This window comes from Pelodiscus sinensis, chromosome 31 (assembly GCF_052426305.1).
Source record: "Pelodiscus sinensis isolate ZL-2025 chromosome 31, ASM5242630v1, whole genome shotgun sequence".
Lineage (NCBI taxonomy): Eukaryota > Metazoa > Chordata > Testudines > Trionychidae > Pelodiscus > Pelodiscus sinensis.
In genome coordinates this window covers 10,636,227-10,658,022 of record NC_143082.1, presented here as the reverse complement: position 1 = coordinate 10,658,022, position 21,796 = coordinate 10,636,227, and the positions used below count along the sequence as shown (strand labels likewise).

Sequence of the window (21,796 nt, the reverse complement as noted above, 5' to 3'; positions counted from 1 at the left end):
GGGTTCAGTATGTAAGGAGGTTCTCTCAACAATGTCACCAAACTGGCTTGAGCTTACACCCAGTAAACTTGAACATTCCAGCCTCCCCAACTGGGTGCTTTTGGATACAATTCTTCCCCTCTCACAAGCACTGAGTCAGAGATAGAAACAGTCTGTTTAATAACAGTAATCTAGTATCAACCTATGGAAACACAGATAAATAAAGAAACCCCAGAAGCAAGGTACCATCCCTGGAGTGTGCAGGGCAGAGTCTTTTGCTTAAAGTTCTTTAGTCCAGCCCCCAATACACAGCGGAAATATTTTGGGATACCGAGGTATCCTGAAATAGCTACCCGGCATCTTAGAGACGTACCCATTATATCAAAATATTTTTTGAAATTATGGGTGTGTAATTTCACCATACCTGTAAACCTTGTTGCATGAGGGTTAAGGGATGGCTTGAAATAGCACGTTATTTTGAAATATGGTGCTGTCTAGATTGAGTGAACATAACCACATCCAGGATTTCTTTTCCATTCCAGCCACATGCATTGATTCAGACCCTGCTTACACCAGTTACCCAGTTCTATTAAAGAGAAATAGTAAGAACTGCTTACTCTCATTGTCTGAGTTGTAAGCCTAAGCCATAACATTTTTTGACTTGTATAAATTCTCAACAACAGGATTGTGTCTATGGAAAGTACCTGCTGAGATGACAACCTGATATACCCTTTTAATATTGCTATTTTAAAAAATATACACCTTGCAGAAGTGTCCTCTCCTCAGGATTTTGAATCATTGTCCTCTAGCTGCAACTTTAGGAAATCTAGGTGCTGAGCAGACAAGCCACTGGGACACAGAGTATTACACAAGAGGGCTCATTTATCTTGCTGGGATCAGACACAAGAACTAAATTTGCCATCATGTTATACTGCTAACTTCTGTAGGGCTGCTCTATTGTAACATAAGGGGAGATTTGGCCTCTGAAATTTAGATGCCTCAGTGCAGAAGTATACACCTTCATACTCATTTCGAATATGCAATCACCCAAACCAAAATCCTGAATGGGAAATGCCCAGATGTTGAGGAAGCTTGACATTTAGAAGCTTGGATCTCTCCCTAGCTTAAATTCTTGTGGGCTTTGAAAGAAGGGGAAATTAAGATAGCAAAATATTGATTAAAATGGTCACAACCTACTGCCCAGTAACAATTCCCAAAACAAGAATTTTAAAAATTCCAAAAATCAGCATTTAAACAAGCAAACCCCAATGCTGAACAAATCGCCTCTCTGCTGTTGGACATTGATAGCAATGTCCAGGACAAGGAGTGGTGGGCCTGACACTCACTTTGCATCCAAGCCCACCTAAATCAGGCCCGGAGCTGAGACTCCTGATCCTGCCTGGGGTCTGTCAGCCTGGCCGCATTGCTCTGCTACCAGCGCTGTGTCTCTGGCCCCAGCACTAATCCTGCAGAGGGTGGGCCTCACGCGTCATGGGGAAAAGCTGGGCAGGGCTAGCGCTGGAGCTGGAAACTGGAGCAGCAGTGTGTGGAGTCAGCAGGAGAGTGATGCGGCATGTTGAGCAATAAGAGGAGTTGGGGGGAGGCAGGTCCCCCATTCCTTCTCCCCTCTCTTGCCATATCCCCTACTTCGTGCCCCTCTCCTCAGAGCACCAGAACCTTGCTGTCCCCTCCCCAGGACGCTGGATGCCTTCTGCACAGCTGATCCTTCCTGCCCCCCACAGGCATCTCACTCCCCTGCCCCCCATCATTGCCTGCTCACCTGAAATCTGAGCCCACCTACTTTTCCAGTCCTTGCTATGCCATTGCCAAGGACCCTCAGGGGTTTGGTATTGCAACTGCCCCGCTGCAGGGGGATGCAACGACCGCTGGGAAGCACCAGCCCTGGTCTTCCAATCCTGAGGGAGAAGAGGAATGTGCTGGATATATCACAAGCCGGGGGGTGAGGACTGTAGGTGCTTCGGGTTCTCAAAATCACTAATCATACACTTCGTGTGTGACAGAGAAGGGTTTGTGCATGTGGGCGCCAACAATCTCACCACATACCTGGCTTTAATAGTCACAACCATTACAGGGGCATGAACTATTAGTGCCACGCCTCTGTCCAGTGCTCCTCCTGGCACATGTGCTCCAGCTGTAGCCCCTGCCAGCTACATGGCATGTCATTTGTTGTGTACTGGGGTGTAGCTATCCCGTTGAACTGGGCAGAAGTGCACCGGAGGACGAAAGAAGAAACAGGTCTGACTGATGTATTAAAGAAACATGCTGCTGGTTTTGGAGAGGATCTGGGAAGTATGAGGGGAATCACCGTGAAACTGAACATTAAACCTGGCAGCCAACCAAAATATCTGAAGGCCAGAACTGTGCCAGATGCCATCAGGCCAAAAGTTGAAGCAGACCTGGAGTGCCTAGTCAAAAATGGAGTCCCAATACCAGCTACCCATAGTCCATGGGCAACTCCAATAGTTCCAATATTGAAGAAAGATGGTTCTATTAGGATTTGTGGGAATTTTAAGGTCACTATTAACTCAGTGTTGTATGCAGAGCAATACCCCCTTCCCAGCACTGATGACCTCTTTGCAGGCCTGGCTGGGGGACAAAAATTCAGCAAGATTGATCTGAGTCAAGCATATTTACAGATGCACGTTGATGAGAAGTCCCAAGAACTGTTGACTATTGTGACGCATAAAGGGCTTTAGCGTTACTGTCGCTTACCTTTGGGAATAACTTCTGCCCCAGCTTTGTTCCAGAGGGCTATAGACCAGATCTTGTGTGGCTTGCCAGGAGTCCAGTGCAATCTTGATGACATCCTGGTCACAGGAAGGAATGAGGAGGATCACCTTAAGAACTTAGAGTATGTCTACACTACAAAGTTAATTCAAACTAACAGCCGTTAGTTCGAATTAATTTAATAGGCGCTACACATAGAAACCGCTAGTTCGAACTTAATTCGAACTAGCGGAGCGCTTAATTTGAACTAGGTAAACCTCATTCTATGAGGACTAATGCCTAGTTCGAATTAAGTAGTTCGAATTAAGGGCTGTGTAGCCACTTAATTCGAACTAGTGGGAGGCTAGCCCTTCCCAGCTTGCCCTGGTGGCCACTCTGGGCACCACCAGGGAAACTCGTCTGCCCCCCTCCCGGCCCCGGAGCCCTTAAAGGGGCACGGTCTGGCTACGGTGCCTGTGCCAGCTGCAAGCCTGCCAGTACCCAGCCAGCAGACCCTGCACCTGGCACGGCACGAGCCAGCCACCCGCTGCCACCCAGACCTCCACCTCTTCCCGGGACCAGGCTGGTGGCTCCCAGGAGCCTGCCCGGGGCCGCAAGAGGCAGGCGCCCGCCTGGTCTAGTGTGGACATCGTGGACCTCATTGAGGTTTGGGGGGAAGCCTCCAACGTCCATGACCTCCGCACTAGGCACAGGATAGCTGCCAGCCTGGCCACCCAGGAGCAGGTTTGCATGAAAATCAAGGTGGTCCAGTGAGACCCCGACCCTGAGCCCTGAGCTTAGAACATAAAAACATAAGAATGGCCATACTGGGTCAGACCAAAGGTCCATCTAGCCCAGTAGCCTGTCTGCTGACAGCGGCCAACATTAGGTACCCTGGAGGGGATGGACCGAAGACAATGACCAAGCCATTTGTACCTTCCACAAACAGAGGCCAGGGACACCATTTGTACCCCCTAGCTAATACCACTCCATGGACCCAACCTCCATGAATTTATCTAACTTCTCTTTAAACTCGGGGGGTATGTCTACACTACCCCGCTAGTTTGAACTAGCGGGGTAATGTAGGCATACTGCACTTGCAAATGAAGCCCGGGATTTGAATTTCCCGGGCTTCATTTGCATAAACCGGGCGCCGCCATTTTTAAATCCCGGCTAGTTCGAACCCCGTGCCGCGCAGCTACATGCGGCACGGAGTAGCTAGTTCGGATTAGGCTTCCTAATCCGAACTAGCTGTACTCCTCATTCCACAAGGAGTACAGCTAGTTCGGATTAGGAAGCTTAATCCGAACTAGCTACTCCGTGCCGCATGTGGCCGTGCGGCACAGGGTTCGAACTAGCCGGGATTTAAAAATGGCGCCGGCCGGCTTCATGCAAATGAAGCCCGGGAAATTAAAATCCCGGGCTTCATTTGCAAGTGCGGTATGCCTACATTACCCTCCTAGTTCGAATTAGGAGGGTAGTGTAGACATACCCTGGGGCTATGTCTAGACTGCAAGCCTCTTTCGAAAGAGGCTCTTTCGAAAGATACTTTCAAAAGAGCCTCTTTGGAAAGAGCACGTCTAGACTGCATGCGGAACTTTCGAAAAAGCAAGCCGCTTTTTCGAAAGAAAGCACCCAGTGAGTCTGGATGCTCTCTTTCTAAAAAGCCTGTTTGCTTTCAAGAACGCCTTCTTTCGAAAGAGCACTTTCGAAAGAAGGCGTTCTTCCTCGTGGAATTAGGTTTACCACTGTCGAAAGAAAAGCCGCATTCTTTCAATTTAATTTCGAAAGAATGTGGCTGCAGTCTAGACGCAGGTGAAGTTTTTTTCGAAAAAAGGCTACTTTTTTCGAAAAAACCCCTGAGTCTGGACACAGCCTTAGTTCTAGCCTTCACAGCCTCCTGCAGCAAGGAGTTCCACAGGTTGACTATTTGCTTTGTGAAGAACTTTCTGTTGTTAGTTTGAAGCCTGCTACCCATTCATTTCATTTGGTGTCCTCTAGTCCTTCTATTATGGGAACTAATGAAGAACTTTTCTTTATCCTCTCCACACTACTCATGCTTTTATAGACCTCTATCATATCCCCTCTCAGTCTCCTCTTTTCTAAGCTGAGAAGTCCCAGTCTCTTTAGCCTCTCTTCATATGGGACCTGTTCCAAACCCCTGATCATTTTAGTTGCCCTCCCCTCTCCCACCTCCTTTTCCCAATCTCCCTGAGTTTTGTTCAATAAAGAGAGTTTCTATTTTTGAACACACGTGTCCTTTATTTTGTACATCAGGAAGGGAGGTTAGGGAGGAGTAAGTGGAAGGAGGTGAGGGAGGAATGGGGTACGAGCCCCCGATGGGGAGGACTGGGGTGACTCTGTGGGCTCCTCGGGGTGGAAGCTCTCCTGCAGCCCCCTGATTGACACCACCCCCCGGATGGCAGCCTGCGGCAAGTGCAGCCGGGCTGATGGCCGAGTGCTGTGATGTGCCGAGTGAGGGCATTCAGGGCACTCCAAGCCAGGACTGCTTTGCTGTTTCTCATCGAGTTAGACAAGTGAGCGGGGAACCCCTGAGAACTGTCTGTCCGGGGTGGGGGGTCGGGTCCCTTTAAGCACAGTCCTCGGCTAGCCTGAGACAGAAGCTCCACGCTCTAAGTCCTAATCTGATGCCCTGCCGGCACTGCTTCCGGCCATCCTTAACCTCGGTTCAGGGTCCACTCAATGTGGACATGCTAGTTCGAATTAGCAAAATGCTAATTCGAACTACTTTTTAGGTCTAGATGCACTAGTTCGAATTAGCTTAGTTTGAATTAACTAATTCGAATTAAGTTAGTTCGAACTAGTGCTGTAGTGTAGACATACCCATACACTGTCAGCAGCTACAGTGCCTGAAAGAAAGTTAGTGGCAGAATTGATACCCAAACTGAAAACCAGTTTTTGGTAGCTCATCCTTATTGGAAGAACGTGCTCAGACACATTGTTAAAACCGTAGTTTTTCTTGCCGAACGTGGTCTGCCATTTTGTGGCTCAGATGAGGCTGTTGGATTGAAACGCAATGGCAATTACCTTGGTGTTCAAGAGCTAATTGTGAGGATCACCCATTTCTTAGCTCAGCACATCAGTGAGCATGCAAATCGTGGAAAAGACTATCCATCATATCTATCAAAGACTATTTGTAATGAATTAATTGCACTGCAGGCAAAGTCAACGCTATCAGCATCCATGTCAGAAGTACCCAGATGATCTCCCAATAGATTTTACTAAACAATGTCTTAAATTTGTTGGTTTCACTTCACTCTCAGATATAGAGAGAAAAGATGACAAAAGCTTATCTATTTGGAAGTACCAAGTTATTACTGAATAAGTGTGAACATTTCCCAAATGTTGAAAATGTGTTACAGCTGTTTTTGTCACTCATGATCAATAACTGTAGCAGAGGATGTTCCTTCTCTCTTCTAACAATGGTCAAAAATGTCCTCCAATCCACCGTGACTCAAGAACACCTCAGTGCATTGTCCCTCTTGTGCACTGAGAATGAAATTGTCAGGTCTTCGAATTACAATGACATAATTCATGACTTTGCAACAGCTAAAGATAGGAAAACAAAATTGGTTGGTTGAATAAAATAAATGTGTTAATTTCATGCAAATATGATGACTTCATAATTTATTTTGCAATATGTAATTCATACTTAGGCCCTTCCCTTCCATTAGCCTTAGGCCCTCATAACGTTAATCCGGCCCTCAGCAAGAATGTCCAGTATAAATCCAATTCTTCCCACGAGTGGTACCTTACTCTTTCTTGGCACTTTCTGGTATTAGTCTATCATCTGGAGAGCAAATAATTGGGAGCTAGATGCGGCCTGATCAGAGATGTTTTGAGGAAACATAATTAAGGTACCTCAAAAATCTGCTACACTGAGTCCTGTGTGACCTAACACTAGCATGATTGATTAATTCACTCTCCAGTCCAGCTCAGCTATGATTCCTGACAAAGTCCAATACTGCATATGCCCTTGCCAACTCGGAGGGCAGGCACATAAAATCAGTCTAGGGCTTGTATGGGCTAGAGGTAAGGAAAAACTGCTGTAGTAAAATCACATTGGAAGCAGAACAAAGCTAATGCTGTAATTATTGATCTGGCATAATAACTGGCTGACAATGCATAACCTCTTTAAGGAACACGCAGCTGGGCAGTGCAAGCAAATATGTACAATATCCCTAATAAACATCTCTTCTGACCTCATTGTTATAACTCTCATTTCTTTTTCCCACGCCTTTTGTCCTCTGATGCAGAGTTAAGTCTAAATTAGTTCATAATCCCCTGCAGGCAGAAACGTGTCATTTATACCATATGCCTCTAATACAGCAGGAATAACCAGTGCCCACGTCCATTCAGATTCATATGAACAAAGCTAACATTTGCAGGAACTGAACAGAAAAAGGGACATCAGTACTGGCAAAAGTAAATATATTTTAAACAATAAACATCAAGGGTGTGTGTCTAGACTACAGGGTTTTGTCGACAAAAGTGGACTTTTGTCAACAAAACTACACTACCACCGAGTTCTGTCGACATAACGTAGACAGAACTCGGCAGTTTTCTCAATGGCGGTAAACCTCATTCTACGAGGAATCACTCCTTTTGTCGACAGAGTTCTGTCGACAGAAGGCATTATTGCATCTACACTGTCCTTTGTGTCTACACTGTCATGTCGACAAAGCGGCTTGCTTTGTCGACAGAACTGGATGTAGTCTAGATGCTCTTTGTCGACAGAAGCTTTGTCAGCGGTATTTGTCGACAAAGCCTCTGTCGACAAAAGCCTGTAGTCTAGATGTACCCCACGTGACTTCTCAGTGTTGCACCATTCAGCCACTTACAGTGTTTTTATTTGATTTTTTAAAAATCTCACTATCCATAATGATTTGTGAGCTTCCTACAAGGAAGACCTTATGGTAAATGAACTAGGCTGGGACTCAGGAGATCTTGGGTTCAATTCCTGGCTAAGTCACAGACTGTGCCATAGCTCCACATCTATAAAATTGGGAGAGTTGCTCTTCCTTTCTATCACATATAGAAGCAGACAGGAGCTGCAGACAGGGGAGTTTAAGAAGGACTGCAAGAGATCCTGCCGCTGAACAGGCTACCTAGTGAGAGTGAGAGTACTCGCATTTGGTGTGAGTGAGTTTGCTCGACTGTTTGAATTTTGTTTGTTGAATTCTGATTCTGATTTCAGGTGACTGCAGTTTCAGTTTCAGCTGCTGTGGCAGTTGGGACTAAGTGCCTGGCCTTTTGTTCCCTTGATTGCTCTCTTGATTGCACCTGGTCAGCCTTCCCCTGTGTGACTCATGAGGGGGCAGGCCTGACCAGAGGCAGAGCGACCAGGGGAGCGAAGCGGACTGGAGCTGCAGACAGGAGCGTTTAAGAGGGCGTTTGACAGAGGGAGGCCTATGACGGTCAGCACTGCTTCTGTCTCCTCCACCTGCACCTGTAGCCAGACAGAGCGCCTGAGCATGTATGCTTCTACCCAGATCCTGGTGTGGTTTTGCAGGGACTGTGGCTTGCAATTCCCACTTACTGATATCCAGGCTGGGGAGATCATCCAATGCGAAAGGTGCCTGCTGGTGAAATCTCTCAGACAGCAGGTGGCAGAGCTACAGGAGGAGGTGGCTAGGTTGAGGAGCACCCGAATCCATGAGCAATTCCTGGACCATGTTCATGAGGAGACAGCTGAGGTAGCTGTCCCAGTACACAGGACACACCACTGGTGGAGGAGGAGACGGCTCAGAGTGGACACTGGCAGCTGGTTACTTCTGGCAGCAGGCACTACTCCACCTCTGCTCCTAACCCTCCCGCTTTGGTACTAGGAAACCATTATGCTCCTCTTTATACAGGAGATAAGGAATCACCCCCTACAACAGAGGAGAAGCCTTGTACCCCCAAGGCTGGGAGGTCTACTGCCACCACTGCAAATAGGAAACAGAGTAGTGGTGGTCAAAGACTATCTTCTGAGGGGGATGGAGGCGCCCATGTGTCGCCCTGACATTTCCTCTCATTTGCTGTCTGCCGTTGGCCCGTATCCGAGATGTTATGGAGGCATTGTCGAGGATTATCCGGCCCTCTGACTACTACCCCATGCTACTCATCCATGTGAGCACAAATAATACTGCGAGGTGTGACACTGAGCGGATCAAGAGTGACTACAAGGCTCTCGGAGTACGGGTGAAGGAGTTTGGAGCACAGATGGTATTCTCTTTGATCCTTCTTGTCAAAGATAGGAGACCAGGCAGAGACAGGGGCATCCTGGAGGATGGTGTCGCCTGGCTGCGAGGATGGTGTCGCCAGGAGGGCTTTGGCTTCCTTGACCACGGGATGCTATTCCAGAAAGGGCAGAGATGGCATTCACCTTTCGAGGAGGAGGTAGACCCTATTTGGACACAGACTGGCTAACTTAGTGAGGAGGGCTTTAAACTAGGTTTGACAGGGACAAGTGAGCAAAGCCCATGGGTAAGTGGAGAACATGGAGACCTGGGAGATGGGTCAGAAATGGGAGGGAAATGGCTATAATGGCAGAGAGAAAGGAGGGTCAGGGCAAAACTGGGAGGCAAGGTCAAATCAGTATCTTAGGGTATGTCTACACTACCCCCCTAGTTCGAACTGGGGGGGGGGGGTAATGTAGTCATACGGAGTTGCAAATGAAGCCCGGGATTTGAATTTCCCGGGCTTCATTTGCATAAAGCCGGCCGGCGCCATTTTTAAATGCTGGCTAGGTCGGACCCCGAACTAGGGGGGTAGTGTAGACATACCCCTAGATGCCTAGATACAAATGCGAGAAGTATGGGTAATAATCAGGAAGAACTGGAAGTGCTAATAAATAAATACAATTATGACATTGTTGGCATCACAGAAACTTGGTGGGATAATACACATGATTGGAATGTTTTTATGGAAGGGTACAGCTTGCTCAGGAAGGATAGACAGGGAAAAAAGGGAGGAGGCATTGCCTTTTATATTAAAAAGGAACACACTTGGAGTGAGATGAAGATGGACATAGGAGACAGAAGTGTTGAGAATCTCTGGGTTAGGCTGAAAGGGATTAAAAACAAGTGTGATGTCATGCTAGGAGTCTACTACAGGCCACCTACCCAGATGGAAGAAGTGGATGAGGCTTTTTTTAAACAACTAACAATATCATCCAAAGCCCAAGATTTGGTGATGATGGGGGACTTCAACTATCCAGATATATGTTGGAAAAATAAAACAGCGGGGCACAGACTATCCAATAAGACACTGGAGACAACTTTTTATTTCAGAAGGTTGAAAAAGCTACAAGGGGGAAAGCTGTTCTAGATTTGATCTTAACAAATAGGGAGGAACTGGTTGAGAATTTGAAATTGGAAGGCAGCTTGGGTGAAAGTGATCATGAAATAATAGAGTTCACAATTCTAAGGAAGGGTAGAAGGGAGAACAACAAAATAGAGACAATGGATTTTGGGAAAGCGGATTTTGGTAAGCTCAGAGAGCTGATAGGTAAGGTCCCATGGGAATCAAGACTGAGGGGGAAAACAACTGAGGAGAGTTGGCAGTTTTTCAAAGGGACATTGTTAAGGGCCCAAAGGCAAGCTATTCCGCTGCATAGGAAAGATAGAAAATATGGCAAAAGACCGCCTTGGCTTAACCACAAGATCTTGCATGATCTAAAAATAAAAAAGGAGTCATATAAAAAATGGAAAGTAGGACAAATTACAAAGAATGAATATAGGCAAACAACACAGGAATTCAGGGGCAAGATTAGAAAGGCAAAGGCACAAAACGAGCTCAAACTAGCTACGGGAATAAAGGGAAACAAGAAGACTTTTTATAAATACATTAGAAGCAAGAGGAAGACCAAAGACAGGGTAGGCACACTGGTCAGAGAGGGGGGAGAAACAGTAACAGGAAACTTGGAAATGGCAGAAATGCTTAATGACTTCTTTGTTTCGGTCTTCACCTAGAAGTCTGAAGGAATGCCTAACATAGTGAATGCTAGTGGGAAGGGGGTAGGTTTAGAAGATAAAATAAAAAAAGAACAAGTTAAAAATCATCTAGAAAAGTTGATTTCTGATTAAATGCATCCTAGAATACTCAAGGAGCTGATAGAGGAGGTCTCTGAGCCTCTAGCTATCATCTTTGGAAAATCACGGGAGACAGGAGAGATTCCAGAAGACTGGAAAAGGGCAAATATAGTGCCCATTTGTAAAAATGGAAGTAAGAACAACCCGGGAAACTACATACCAGTTAGTTTAACTTCTGTGCCAGGGAAGATAATGGAGCAAGTAATTAAGGAAATCATCTGTAAACACTTGGAAGGTGGCAAGGTGATAGGGAACAGCCAGCATGGATTTGTAAAGAACAAATCATGTCAAACCAACCTGATAGCTTTCTTTGATACGATAACGAATCTTGTGGATAAGGGAGAAGCAGTGGATGTGATATACCTAGACTTTAGTCAGGCGTTTGATACGGTCTCTCATGATATTCTTATCAATATACCAGGCAAATACAACTTAGATGGAGCTACTATAAGGTGGGTGCATAACTGGCTGGATAACCGTACTCAGAGAATAGTTATTAATGGTTCACAATCCTGCTGGAAAGGTATAACAAGTGGTAAACAGGATGAAATTTAATAAAGACAAACGTAAAGTGCTCCGTTTAGGAAGGAAAACCTGTGGAACTCCTTGCCAGAGGATGTGTGAAGACCAGGACTGTAACAGGGTTCAAAAAATAACTAGATAATTATTGATGGACCTATCCTACATGAATTTATTAGCCAGGATGGGTAGGAACAGTGTCCCTAGACTCTGTTTGTCAGAGGCTCGAAATGGGTGACAGGAGAGGGATCATTGATGAATAACCAGTTCTGTTCACTCCCTTTGGCATTGGACACTGTTGGAAGACAGGATACTGGGCTAGATGGACCTTTAGTCAGACCCATTATGGCCCTTCTTATGTTCCCTTGGATATATGGCATATAGTGAACACTACAGATACACAAAATGTGCTTATAAAGTTGGGGAAATAATCAGCATTGAATTATTATGTGTGTTGTTTTCTCCATTTCCCACTAGGGGGCACATTTGCCTCAGTTTTTATACTAATGTTCCCTCCAGCAATGCAAGCCTCAAGTCTTGTTTGTACAGGACAAGTTTGTTTAATTCCATAGGTATCACAGAGGGTGATCATGACTGCTTGGAATCTCATTCATAGGAGAATGTCAACACATTTCCATCATTTTGAAATTCCTCACTATTAGGATTTGTGAAGGGACGGCTTATAAACAAAACACTATCAACCATCTCTCCTGCACTAACCCTAAAGGGCCGGGAGATTTTGGGGAATATGAGACACAAACAGAACATCTGGGTTTTTTTTCCTCCATTGGGAGAATGGACGTATAAAATTATACAGGAGAATGGAGAGGGCAGACACCACTGTGAATGATTTAGTGTCAGCAAGGCAAGAAAAACTAGTCATGAAACTGATATGGAGGGCTGTGGAAATGGAGAAGTAGGCAAGGAAGAAATGCTGCAACACATAGAGACTTGACCATGAAAACTAAGAAGACTACAATATATTATTTAGCGAGAATGTTACATAGATACTGAAAGCTGTTCATGTCACTGGAATGGATTAAAAAGAAAACTCTCTTGACAGTAAAAGAAAAGGAAGTTTCTCTCCATGAGGTAAAAGGCACTTTTGGGCTGTGTCTAGACTGCAGGGTTTTTTCAAAAAAAGTAGCCTTTTTTCGAAAAAACTTCACCTGCGTCTAGACTACAGCCGCGTTCTTTCGAAATTAAATCGAAAGAACGTGGCTTTTCTTTCGACGGCGGTACTCCTCATTTCACGAGGAAGAACTCCTTTTTTCGAAAGTGCTCTTTCGAAAAAAGGCGTTCTTGAATGCAAACAGGGCTTTTTCGAAAGAGAGCATCCAGACTGCCTGGGTGCTCTCTTTCAAAAAAGCGGCTTGCTTTTTCGAAAGTACTGCTTTGCAGTCTAGACGCTCTTTTTTGAAAGAGGCTTTTTCGAAAGTATCTTTCGAAAAAGCCTCTTTCGAAAGAGGCTTGCAGTCTAGACATAGCCTTGGAGTCCAGCAGCTGAATTGTATGGGTGAAGTGACCAACCTATGGGCCACGTAAATTCCTAACTACATATAACAAGAACAGAGAAAGACATAGGACCAGGAAGAGAAAGTGTAATGGAGCAACAGGATGATACAAAGTGTTCCCCTATCCATAGTCACTTACTGCTGGAAATAGTCAAGCTACAAAAAGTTTCATAGCTAGACAAGTTATATAATCCAGAGCTATTTGACAAGATTATTGTAATCCAACAGATTTCTAATAGCACTTTGAACTCCTGGGTGTAATTCTTGAGTCCTACTAAAAACATACTAAGTGCTGTCATTGTCAAATCAACTCACACAGAAAAATAATAAAAAAATAAACACACATAGTATCACTTGTGGATTAACACTTTCACAAAGCAATTACTCTATATCTGACCCCAAAGCCTCCATCCTCAAAGGAAACCAGCACAACACCCTCAAAAGACATGGTTGGGAGCTGTTATTATCTGTTAGTAAAAATTAACACGTACTCCTTTTTCTTTGTATTTATGATTCATTTATATATTAACTATTCTTTAGAATTGCTATATTAAGAATATGTTGAGTTTTAGAGCCCAGAACACTGATCCTTGTCCAAAAAGTAATCCTATTCAGGAATTTTCTGTGTTAGACTGTATATAATAATCTATGCCAATGCGAGCAGTATCCTGGTCTGTGGTGCGTCCTGCCACTTGCATTGGCTGTGAACAGCAATTCAGAGCTGCGATCCTCCTATACCTGCAGAGGCACAGGTAAACATGGAGGTGGGGGGAGGCCTCCAGGGTCTAACTCTGCAGATCGGATCCGGCCCGTGGGCCAGAATTTGCCCACCCCTGCCTTAGACGCTATAACAAATATTTATATTTGTTAGTCTTTAAGGTGCTACAGGACTACTCATTGTTTTCCACTGGGTTATCCTTAAGAATTTGTTGTCCTTTCAGCTGTAAATAATAATAACTTCACATATCATAGAATCATAGAATCATTAGTATACATTAGGTTAACTGAGATTGCACAGAAATGATTTCAGAACATAGACTTCTTCTGGCAAATAGAGTTCGATTTTGGGTTGGTTTTTGTTTGTTTGGTTGGCTGGTTGTTTGGTTGGTTGATTGGTTGGTGTTTTGTCAAAATCCTCTGTAATAACAATGGTGTGGGAACCCAGATGGGAAATGAAAACTGTTTTGTCCATCCAGTTACAGCAAAGAAGCAACACAGACCCAGTTCTTACAATAAATGATGGTAATGTGTCTATTCTGTATTGTACTAATCCTTGATCATCTTTGCTTCAATAATTCCAATTGAGTCTGTTATTTAATAATCACGAGTCATCATTAACATAGTCATGCAAAATAGTGATAGAAATGTAGCCATGTTAGTCTGGGGTAGCTGAAGCAAAATGCAGGACAATGTAGCACTTTAAAGACTAACAAGATGGTTTATTAAATGATGAGCTTTCGTGGGCCAGACCCACTTCCTCAGATTTGATCTGAGGAAGTGGGTCTGGCCCACGAAAGCTCATCATCTAATAAACCATCTTGTTAGTCTTTAAAGTGCTACATTGTCCTGCATTTTGCTTTAGACATGCTGCAACAGAGCTTAAATTCCTATCTTTGCTAGATACTAAAAAGCATGGATTTATGCATCATTATAACATTCTGTGAGAACCACTTAAGCTTCTCGGCCAGCCTGTTGCACCTCTCCCATGAGAAGTGCTAGCAAGCCACTTCACCATGAATGGTACTTTGACATAAGTATTAATGGATTGATTGACTTATGCTAAATAATCCATTCCACCTTGTATTTACCTGTGACACTCTTTCTGTACATTTTCTATAGCTGAAGAGCCCTAGGTAGCTTTAAAACCTGTCTCTCTCACCTACTGATGTTGGTCCAATAAAACTTTGTCTCTCTAATATCCTGGGACTAAGATGGCTATACTAAAATGCCTATATGCCCTTGGAACAGTCATTTAACCTAACAGTGCCTCCCTCTGTAAATTGAATAAACCTAGGGCTAGAAGGGTTAGCATATTGATAGAATCAAAGGCAATGCATAGGGGGAGGATTGGGAACATGTGAGGTCAGATATTCTTCTCACCACCCCAGATTTCTGCAAGGGTTTTATATATATGAAACATATATTTATATATAAAACACATATATAAAAACATATTTTGAATCCACCCCCTATACAGACGCGATCTGTCTAGAATCATGAAATGGTGGACTGGAAGGGACCACATCCAGCCCCCTGTATCAAGTAGAGAAGGACAACTACCACCCGTGTCTTATATGTGACGCTTTGTTGAATACACACCAACATGCTACCTTTTTTTGTAGCTGCATCACACTTTTGGCTCATATCCAATTTGTGATCCACTGTAACCCCCCAATCCTTTTCAGCAGTATTAAGCTAGTTAGTCTCCATTTTTGGTGTTTCCTTTTGAAGTACTTTGCATGGACTCTCCTTCCCCACTAAGTGGAGGAAGTGGAACTATGTTCTTATGCCACACTGTGTCCGACACAATGCAGGCAGTGTTACAACAATACAGCACCCTCTATACAGGCCGGTCCAGAATGTGCTTGAGGTGTGGAATTGCTGCTTCTTGCTGACAATGGGACAAGTCCTGCAAGGTGGTGTGTGCTCTGGTCCACTCCAATAAAGCACTTAATCGAGTGCTTAGCTTTGAACTTGTAAGTAGCACCATTAGCTTCAATAATACTTCTCCAGTGTTTAAAGTTAATCACATACTTAAATGCTTTGCTTCACCCGGTCACAGCACCCAGGACCTTGAAGGATTGAGCCCAATATTACATTAGCAAACTGATAGATTTCTCTCCCCTATGCGTCTCACTTCAGTTGTGCTTGTAAAATTATGACTAAACAGTGCTCTATCTCTTTAAGACAGAATAAGGAAGGCAGCCAGCTGAAGAAGCCGGACGTAGCCAGTTCAGCCTCAGCCAGTTAGCCAGGAGAGAAAGCGCCGTTTAGGAAACACTCAATAAAGCTGGGACACAGCACTGGGCTTGACGTTCTGTTTACAGCTGAGACTGAGGATTTTTGCATTCTCCTCTCTGCACTGATGGTGCTGATCCCTCTCCTCCAGGGATGCATCCAGCTTCTTACCCTGCCTATATGTCTGCTCTCGTATCTGGGCTTATGGGACCCCCTCTGTAAGAAGATTTTCCCATACTTTATGGCCAGAATCTCCACTGCCTACAATCGCAAGCTCTTTCAACAGAAACAGGACCTGTTCAGCAACCTGATGGAGTTTGCAGGACGTTCAGGGGAGCTCAGATTGCTGGAAATAGGCACAGGCTCAGGTGCCAACTTCCAGTTCTACCCATCTAGATGCCGGGTAACATGCACTGACCCCAACCCCAACTTTGAGAAGTTCCTCCTCAAGAGCATTGCCGAGAGTCCCCACCTCCAGTTTGAAGGGTCCATAGTGGCCTCTGCTGAGGATCTACGCCCAGTAGCTGATGACTCCATGGATGTGGTCGTTTGCACTTTGGTGCTGTGCTCGGTGCACAGCATTGAGCGGGTCCTGAGAGAAGTCCTGCGAGTGTTGAGGCTGGTAAGTATGCATACTATGGGAGATAGTATTTGGTTTTGGGCCAAGCTGTGTCATGCACAGTGACCAAATGAGAGCGTGTCTGGAGCCACTTGCCCCAGAGATGCCTCTCTCCCCCGACTGGCCTAGTGTGCAGGGATAAAACCATTACCCACCTTCTCTCCCCCTCTGGATGCATGAACTGCAGGGACGCAGTGAGGGAGAAGTCCCCATGTTCTCCTATGAGCAGAGACTGAAAATTCCAACATGATGGTCTAGCCACAATCCAACTCTTCATCACCTAAAGCATTTTTTGTATGTGTTTGTTGGGAAGCCAGCAGCAATGTTCCCTTCAATTTTTCCCACCCATGTGCGGAATAAATTGTTGTATGCTCACTGAAGCATATATGACTGTGCACCATCTGTAGAAACAGCAAACCCAGCTGTGGATGGTCTGCTCATCAGCTGGGCAGCAATTGAATCTCTTCTGAGCAGCTGAACAAGTGCACAGCCTACAAGGAACATTGGCCAGTAGTTTTCTGAGTAGAAAGAAGTAAAAGGAAAACAGAAGCAGGCTACCTTTAATTCCTTTGCTGTGTCACACCATTTCAGTGTTTATTACATACACTTATAATAAGACAGCTATCACTGGGATGTCTTGACTTTATGTGGCTAACATTCAAATAAAAGCCAAGACAACATTTTCTCCCTGTTCCTATAAGGAGCAGAAAATGAAGACAGACCTGATTGCCAGGTGTTCAGCCATGATTAAACCAAATTTAAAAATCACAATAATGCAGATAATACAAACAGGCTCATCCACTCCACTCCTGCTGGCAGACAATTCAAATTTTGGTTTACATGCACTAGTGGGAAGTGTTTACATTCAAACAGGTGTTCCCTTAAAATTCTTTTTAAGTTTAGTTCGGCTTAGTTAAAACATCCACATCCAAACATGCTACAAGTTATGCATTCAAATTATTTGATGCCCAAATTACCCGAGTATATCCCTTAATGGATTCCATGTCAAATATTCAGACGCACCTAAGTGGCATCAGAGTCTAATTTCTTTTTCCAAAACTGACTAAGGCACCTCACAGCCTAAATATCCTTATGAGTCAGTGGGTCTTAGGTGCCTAAACAACTAAGAAACTGAAACACCCAAGTTATTTAGGTCCTTCCGAAAAGCTTATCCTTTATTTCCCTCCCACTATCCCTCATTCAGCTTAAGAATCAAGTATAAATGTGCCATCTTTCTAGTCCATGAATCTCAAAACACATAGCTAGAAAATTGCCATTGTTCAAACATAGAAATGAAAGTGCAAGTAACTTTCTCGTTAAAATAAAAGCTATCTCACTCTTACTCAGCAGACCACATAGCAACCAAGACTGGAATTCTACCTGTCTGAGCCTTTGCTATTTTTCCTAATTAAGGTGAAAGGAAATTGAAAATAGACCCTTGCCTTTGTAGTTCTGGCAATTAAATTCTGTTATCAGAGAGTACAATAGTGACAGCTAGAACAGCTGGCAGCCTTGTTACATGAAACCCACTTGTTAGAAAGAAATTGGACAGCTGTTCTGGTGCCCTTCTGTTCCTACTGTAATATTTACTGTGCATCCAATAGCCCAGAATTTCAAGTACTCCTGTACTCGCTACCTCTGTTCAGCAAAGCGTTGTCACCCAAGAGGAATTCTGAAGGCACACCCTCATTTCAAACAGAGATCCTGAGTGTGTGATTTCAGGGACTCTCAAGCAGGCAATGGGGACATCATGGCAACATTGGAATGGACACATCTGTTGAGCGTAGAGTAATGAATGGAGAGTCGATGAGGAGGAGTGAATACCAAGAGATGGATCTCTGGACACTCAGTCACAGATTTAAAAGTGGCCATCCTTCAATTAAAAAAAAAATAAAAAACATACTTCAAAGAGAAACTGCAGAGCTGCAATTAATTTGTAAACTTGACACTATTAATCTGGGTCTGAATAGAGACTGGGAATGGCTGTCTCACTACAAAAACAATTTTCCCTTTCTTGGGATTCACACCTCCTCATCAGGGGCAGCCCGTGACTATAGGCCGACTTGGCTGTCACCTAGGGCACCACCTTCAACGGGGCGCCCAATGATGACGTCACAGGGTGCCCGATGATGACATTACTCCATTGACAGCCGTGCAGGCAGGGGCGCCAATCACGCGTTCTACCTGGGGCACCAGCTGCCGCAGCCCGACTCAGGCCACTCCTGCTCCTCATCAACTGTTGGGAGTGGGCCATACTCACCCTGACTGAATTGACCACCTTAGCACTGGTCCTCCATTTGGTATAGTAACTCCCTTCTTTTTACATGCTAGTATATTTATGCCTGCCTCTGTAATTTCCATTCCATACAGCTGACAAAGGGGGGTTTTACCCACAAAATAAATATATTAATCTCTAATAGTATGCCTACACTGCAACATTATTTCGAAATAGCTAGCGCTATTCTGAAATAACGTCTACACAACAGGCAGTTATTTTGAAATAGTATCAAAATACTGTGAAGCTGGAGGGGGTTACAGGGATGCCGGAATAGCATCCCCATTATTTCAAAAGGTATTTCGAAATAACAGGAACATTTAAAGACATGGAATTGCTATTTCGGGATACTTCCAGTATCCCAAAATAGCTCTACTGTCTAGACACAGCCTAAGATACCACAGAACTCCTCATTTTTGCAGCTGCAGACTAACACAGCTACCCCTCTGACACTTAAGCAGATAGTCATACCTGTAAAGCAGTCTTATTCTAGTGTAAGAGTGCCTTTTTTTACTTAACCAAGTGGTTTTCTACCTGTGGTCCACAGACTATGTCTAAGATTTCTAAAAGGGTTCACAGCTCCATTCAAAATATTTTCGGGTCCACAAATTTTAAAAGTTTAAAAACCACTGGCTTATCTTATACCACTTGGGAACAGGCTCAGGCTCAACTGAAAAAAAGCTACTCGTGAGTGTCCACACAGTGAATCCACAACATTTTGTTTTCTCTTTAGAGCTCAACTACAAGGTGGGGAAAAAACGTATACAGCAATTTTGCCACAAAGGGGGGAAATGTTCAAATTAGAATCCATAACTCCTACATCAGCCTCACCAAAAATGGCCTTGAATGTTCTGAATACGTTTGCTCTCAGCACTAGTTCTGCTACTGATGCGGTGTTTTTAATTACTGAAATAGGCTGCACCAGATCTGCTCTCTAGCAGTGGATTCAATGAATCAGCTGCGCATGTCATAAAACTACTAGTGAAGTGAACATCTGAACCTTGTCTAGTGGCACCTACCTCAATGTGCTATATAAACATCAGTGAATTAACCATCACCACTTGGTAGGTATGTTCAGTGTTCGGATCCTCCCCATTTCATAGATGGAAAAACTGAAATACAGGTAGTTACATGATTTACTCAAGGGAACATAAGGTAGTAGTGGCAGAGCTGGGAACAGAATCCGTGAGTCCTGACCCCCAGTCACAAAATATCCAATGATACGGGGATGTGTATCAACATATCCTTCCTCTTCCACTTGGAACTCAAACCTTACTGTGATTATGTAGCTTCCCCAAATAGTATTTTTAAATCTTATAGGAGTGAAATAAGACAGAATGGAAAGATGGTGGAATGCTGAAACGCCTCCATGGATAATTGATATTGGGTAGCAGTTCCTGAAGACATAATAGTTAGGGTACATCTACACTGCAACACTATTTCGAAATAACTAGTGCTATTCCGAAATAACTTTGTCCACATCTAGACAGCAGGCAGTTATTTCAAAAATACTGTCAAGCTGGAGGACTTTTCACTCTGACTCCATTGTATGAGGAGTAAGAGTGCTCTATTTCAATAAATGCTGTGTAGATGTTTCCCTATTTCAAAATAAGATATGCAATTGACATAGCTCAATTTGCATAGCTTATTTCAAATTAAGTCCTGCAGTATAGACACACCCTTAGAAGAGAGCCTGAACCAAAGATGGCCAAAATATGGGGAGTTTGATCCAAGAGTTGTGTCTCCAAAGTGGAAGGGGAGATTTTGTTGATGACTTTAAAAGCCCTTGCCTTTTCTGAAGCATTTTGGTTGTTTTTTTTCCCCCAGGGTGGTGCTTTATATTTCTTGGAGCATGTGGCTGCAGATCGTTCCAGCTGGGGCTACTTTTGGCAACAGGTCTACAACCCAACCTGGAGATATTTGGGAGACGGGTGCTGCCTGACCAGAGAGACCTGGAAAGAGTTGGAGAAAGCAGGGTTCTCAGAACTGAAGTTGCGGCACATACAAGCTCCCCTGTCCTGGAACCCTACTCGTCCCCATATCATTGGATATGCTGTGAAATAACTAACTCTATGCACTGAAAAACAGGCACTTCAGCACCATGGTTCCTATCTATTCCCATTTATCTCTAGAAAGCAGCCTTGTAATATGTCAACACTACTTATTTAGAAATTAGTTGCACAGCTAAATTGCCTTGATGGGTTGATAAGGGTAACACGAAAAACTTACTGAGCATCCATAGCATATCCTAACTTTGGTGTCAGATTTGTCCATATACCAGTCAGGTGCCTCTCAATCCAGTTTTTAGAGAGCTTTGATCAGCATTTCTCACTGGCTATCCTGCTAGCTTCTGTGGATCCCGTTCTATGCACTGATTATTCCCTGATTGTCATGTAGGGGTGGTGAATTTTACTGACTCTCAGAAAAATCAGTTGGGGGCCGCCTCACTGACATGCCCCCCCAGCTCACTGACATGTCCCCCCAGCTGAGAAGGAGAAAGACACTCCCCACATTCCCCTCGCCCATCAGAGACGAAGGGGGGGCCTAGCCTAGTAGATTTTGTGTGCTCCAGTCCCATGGCAGAGGAGGAGGGGCTGGTGAACCAGTGCAGGCTCCCCAGTGCTGTGGGGAGGGGCAGATCCAGGCAAGCCAGGGTCCACATCTGGCTGCTGGGCCTGAGGTTACCCACCCTGACATATATAGTGCCTTGGCACCTAAGTCAAGCTTGGAACTCGGTCTTGTTTCTGGGGCTTCATGGGCCCCATGTTGCTCAGGATTGCGATGCCAAAGCCCCTTTGAGAATTCAGGCTCGTCAATTTAAATCAGATTTGAAACAACAATCTGCACAACAAAATGCTCCCATTATAGAAGGGTAAATTAGCACTAGTAAAGGCCAACAGAGTAGCCGGGGGGCGTTAAATGGCAGGGAGCTCATATTTACTGAAAGATGATAGAAGGTTAAACCTAAGCACCAGACATATCCGCTCAACTGCACTGAAGGTACTTTTGATACAATTTCTTTTGTTTTATTTGTCTTTTGTAATTGCTACAGAACCAGGCTGTTGCTACAGAGACATAGGCTTCTCAATAAAGTTGAAATATAATTCTG

General features: G+C 44.4%; 1 protein-coding gene across 1 annotated transcript; it reads left to right on the top strand.

Moving 5' to 3' along the window:
* The first annotated feature begins 15,763 nt into the window (after positions 1 to 15,763).
* LOC102453766 (thiol S-methyltransferase TMT1A-like) lies at positions 15,764 to 21,796 on the top strand. The gene is made up of 2 exons (XM_006131157.5): positions 15,764 to 16,415; positions 20,515 to 21,796. Exons 1-2 carry the CDS (start codon positions 15,921 to 15,923, stop codon positions 20,749 to 20,751), a joined length of 732 nt encoding a protein of 243 aa, XP_006131219.3. The 5' UTR covers positions 15,764 to 15,920; the 3' UTR covers positions 20,752 to 21,796.

Coding starts and splice junctions, on each gene's coding strand:
- LOC102453766 (XM_006131157.5), top strand. CDS start 15,921: ATGGTGCTGATCCCTCTCCTCCAGGGATGCATCCAGCTTCTTACCCTG. Junction 16,416..20,514: donor TCCTGCGAGTGTTGAGGCTG/GTAAGTATGCAT, acceptor TTTTTCCCCCAG/GGTGGTGCTTTATATTTCTT.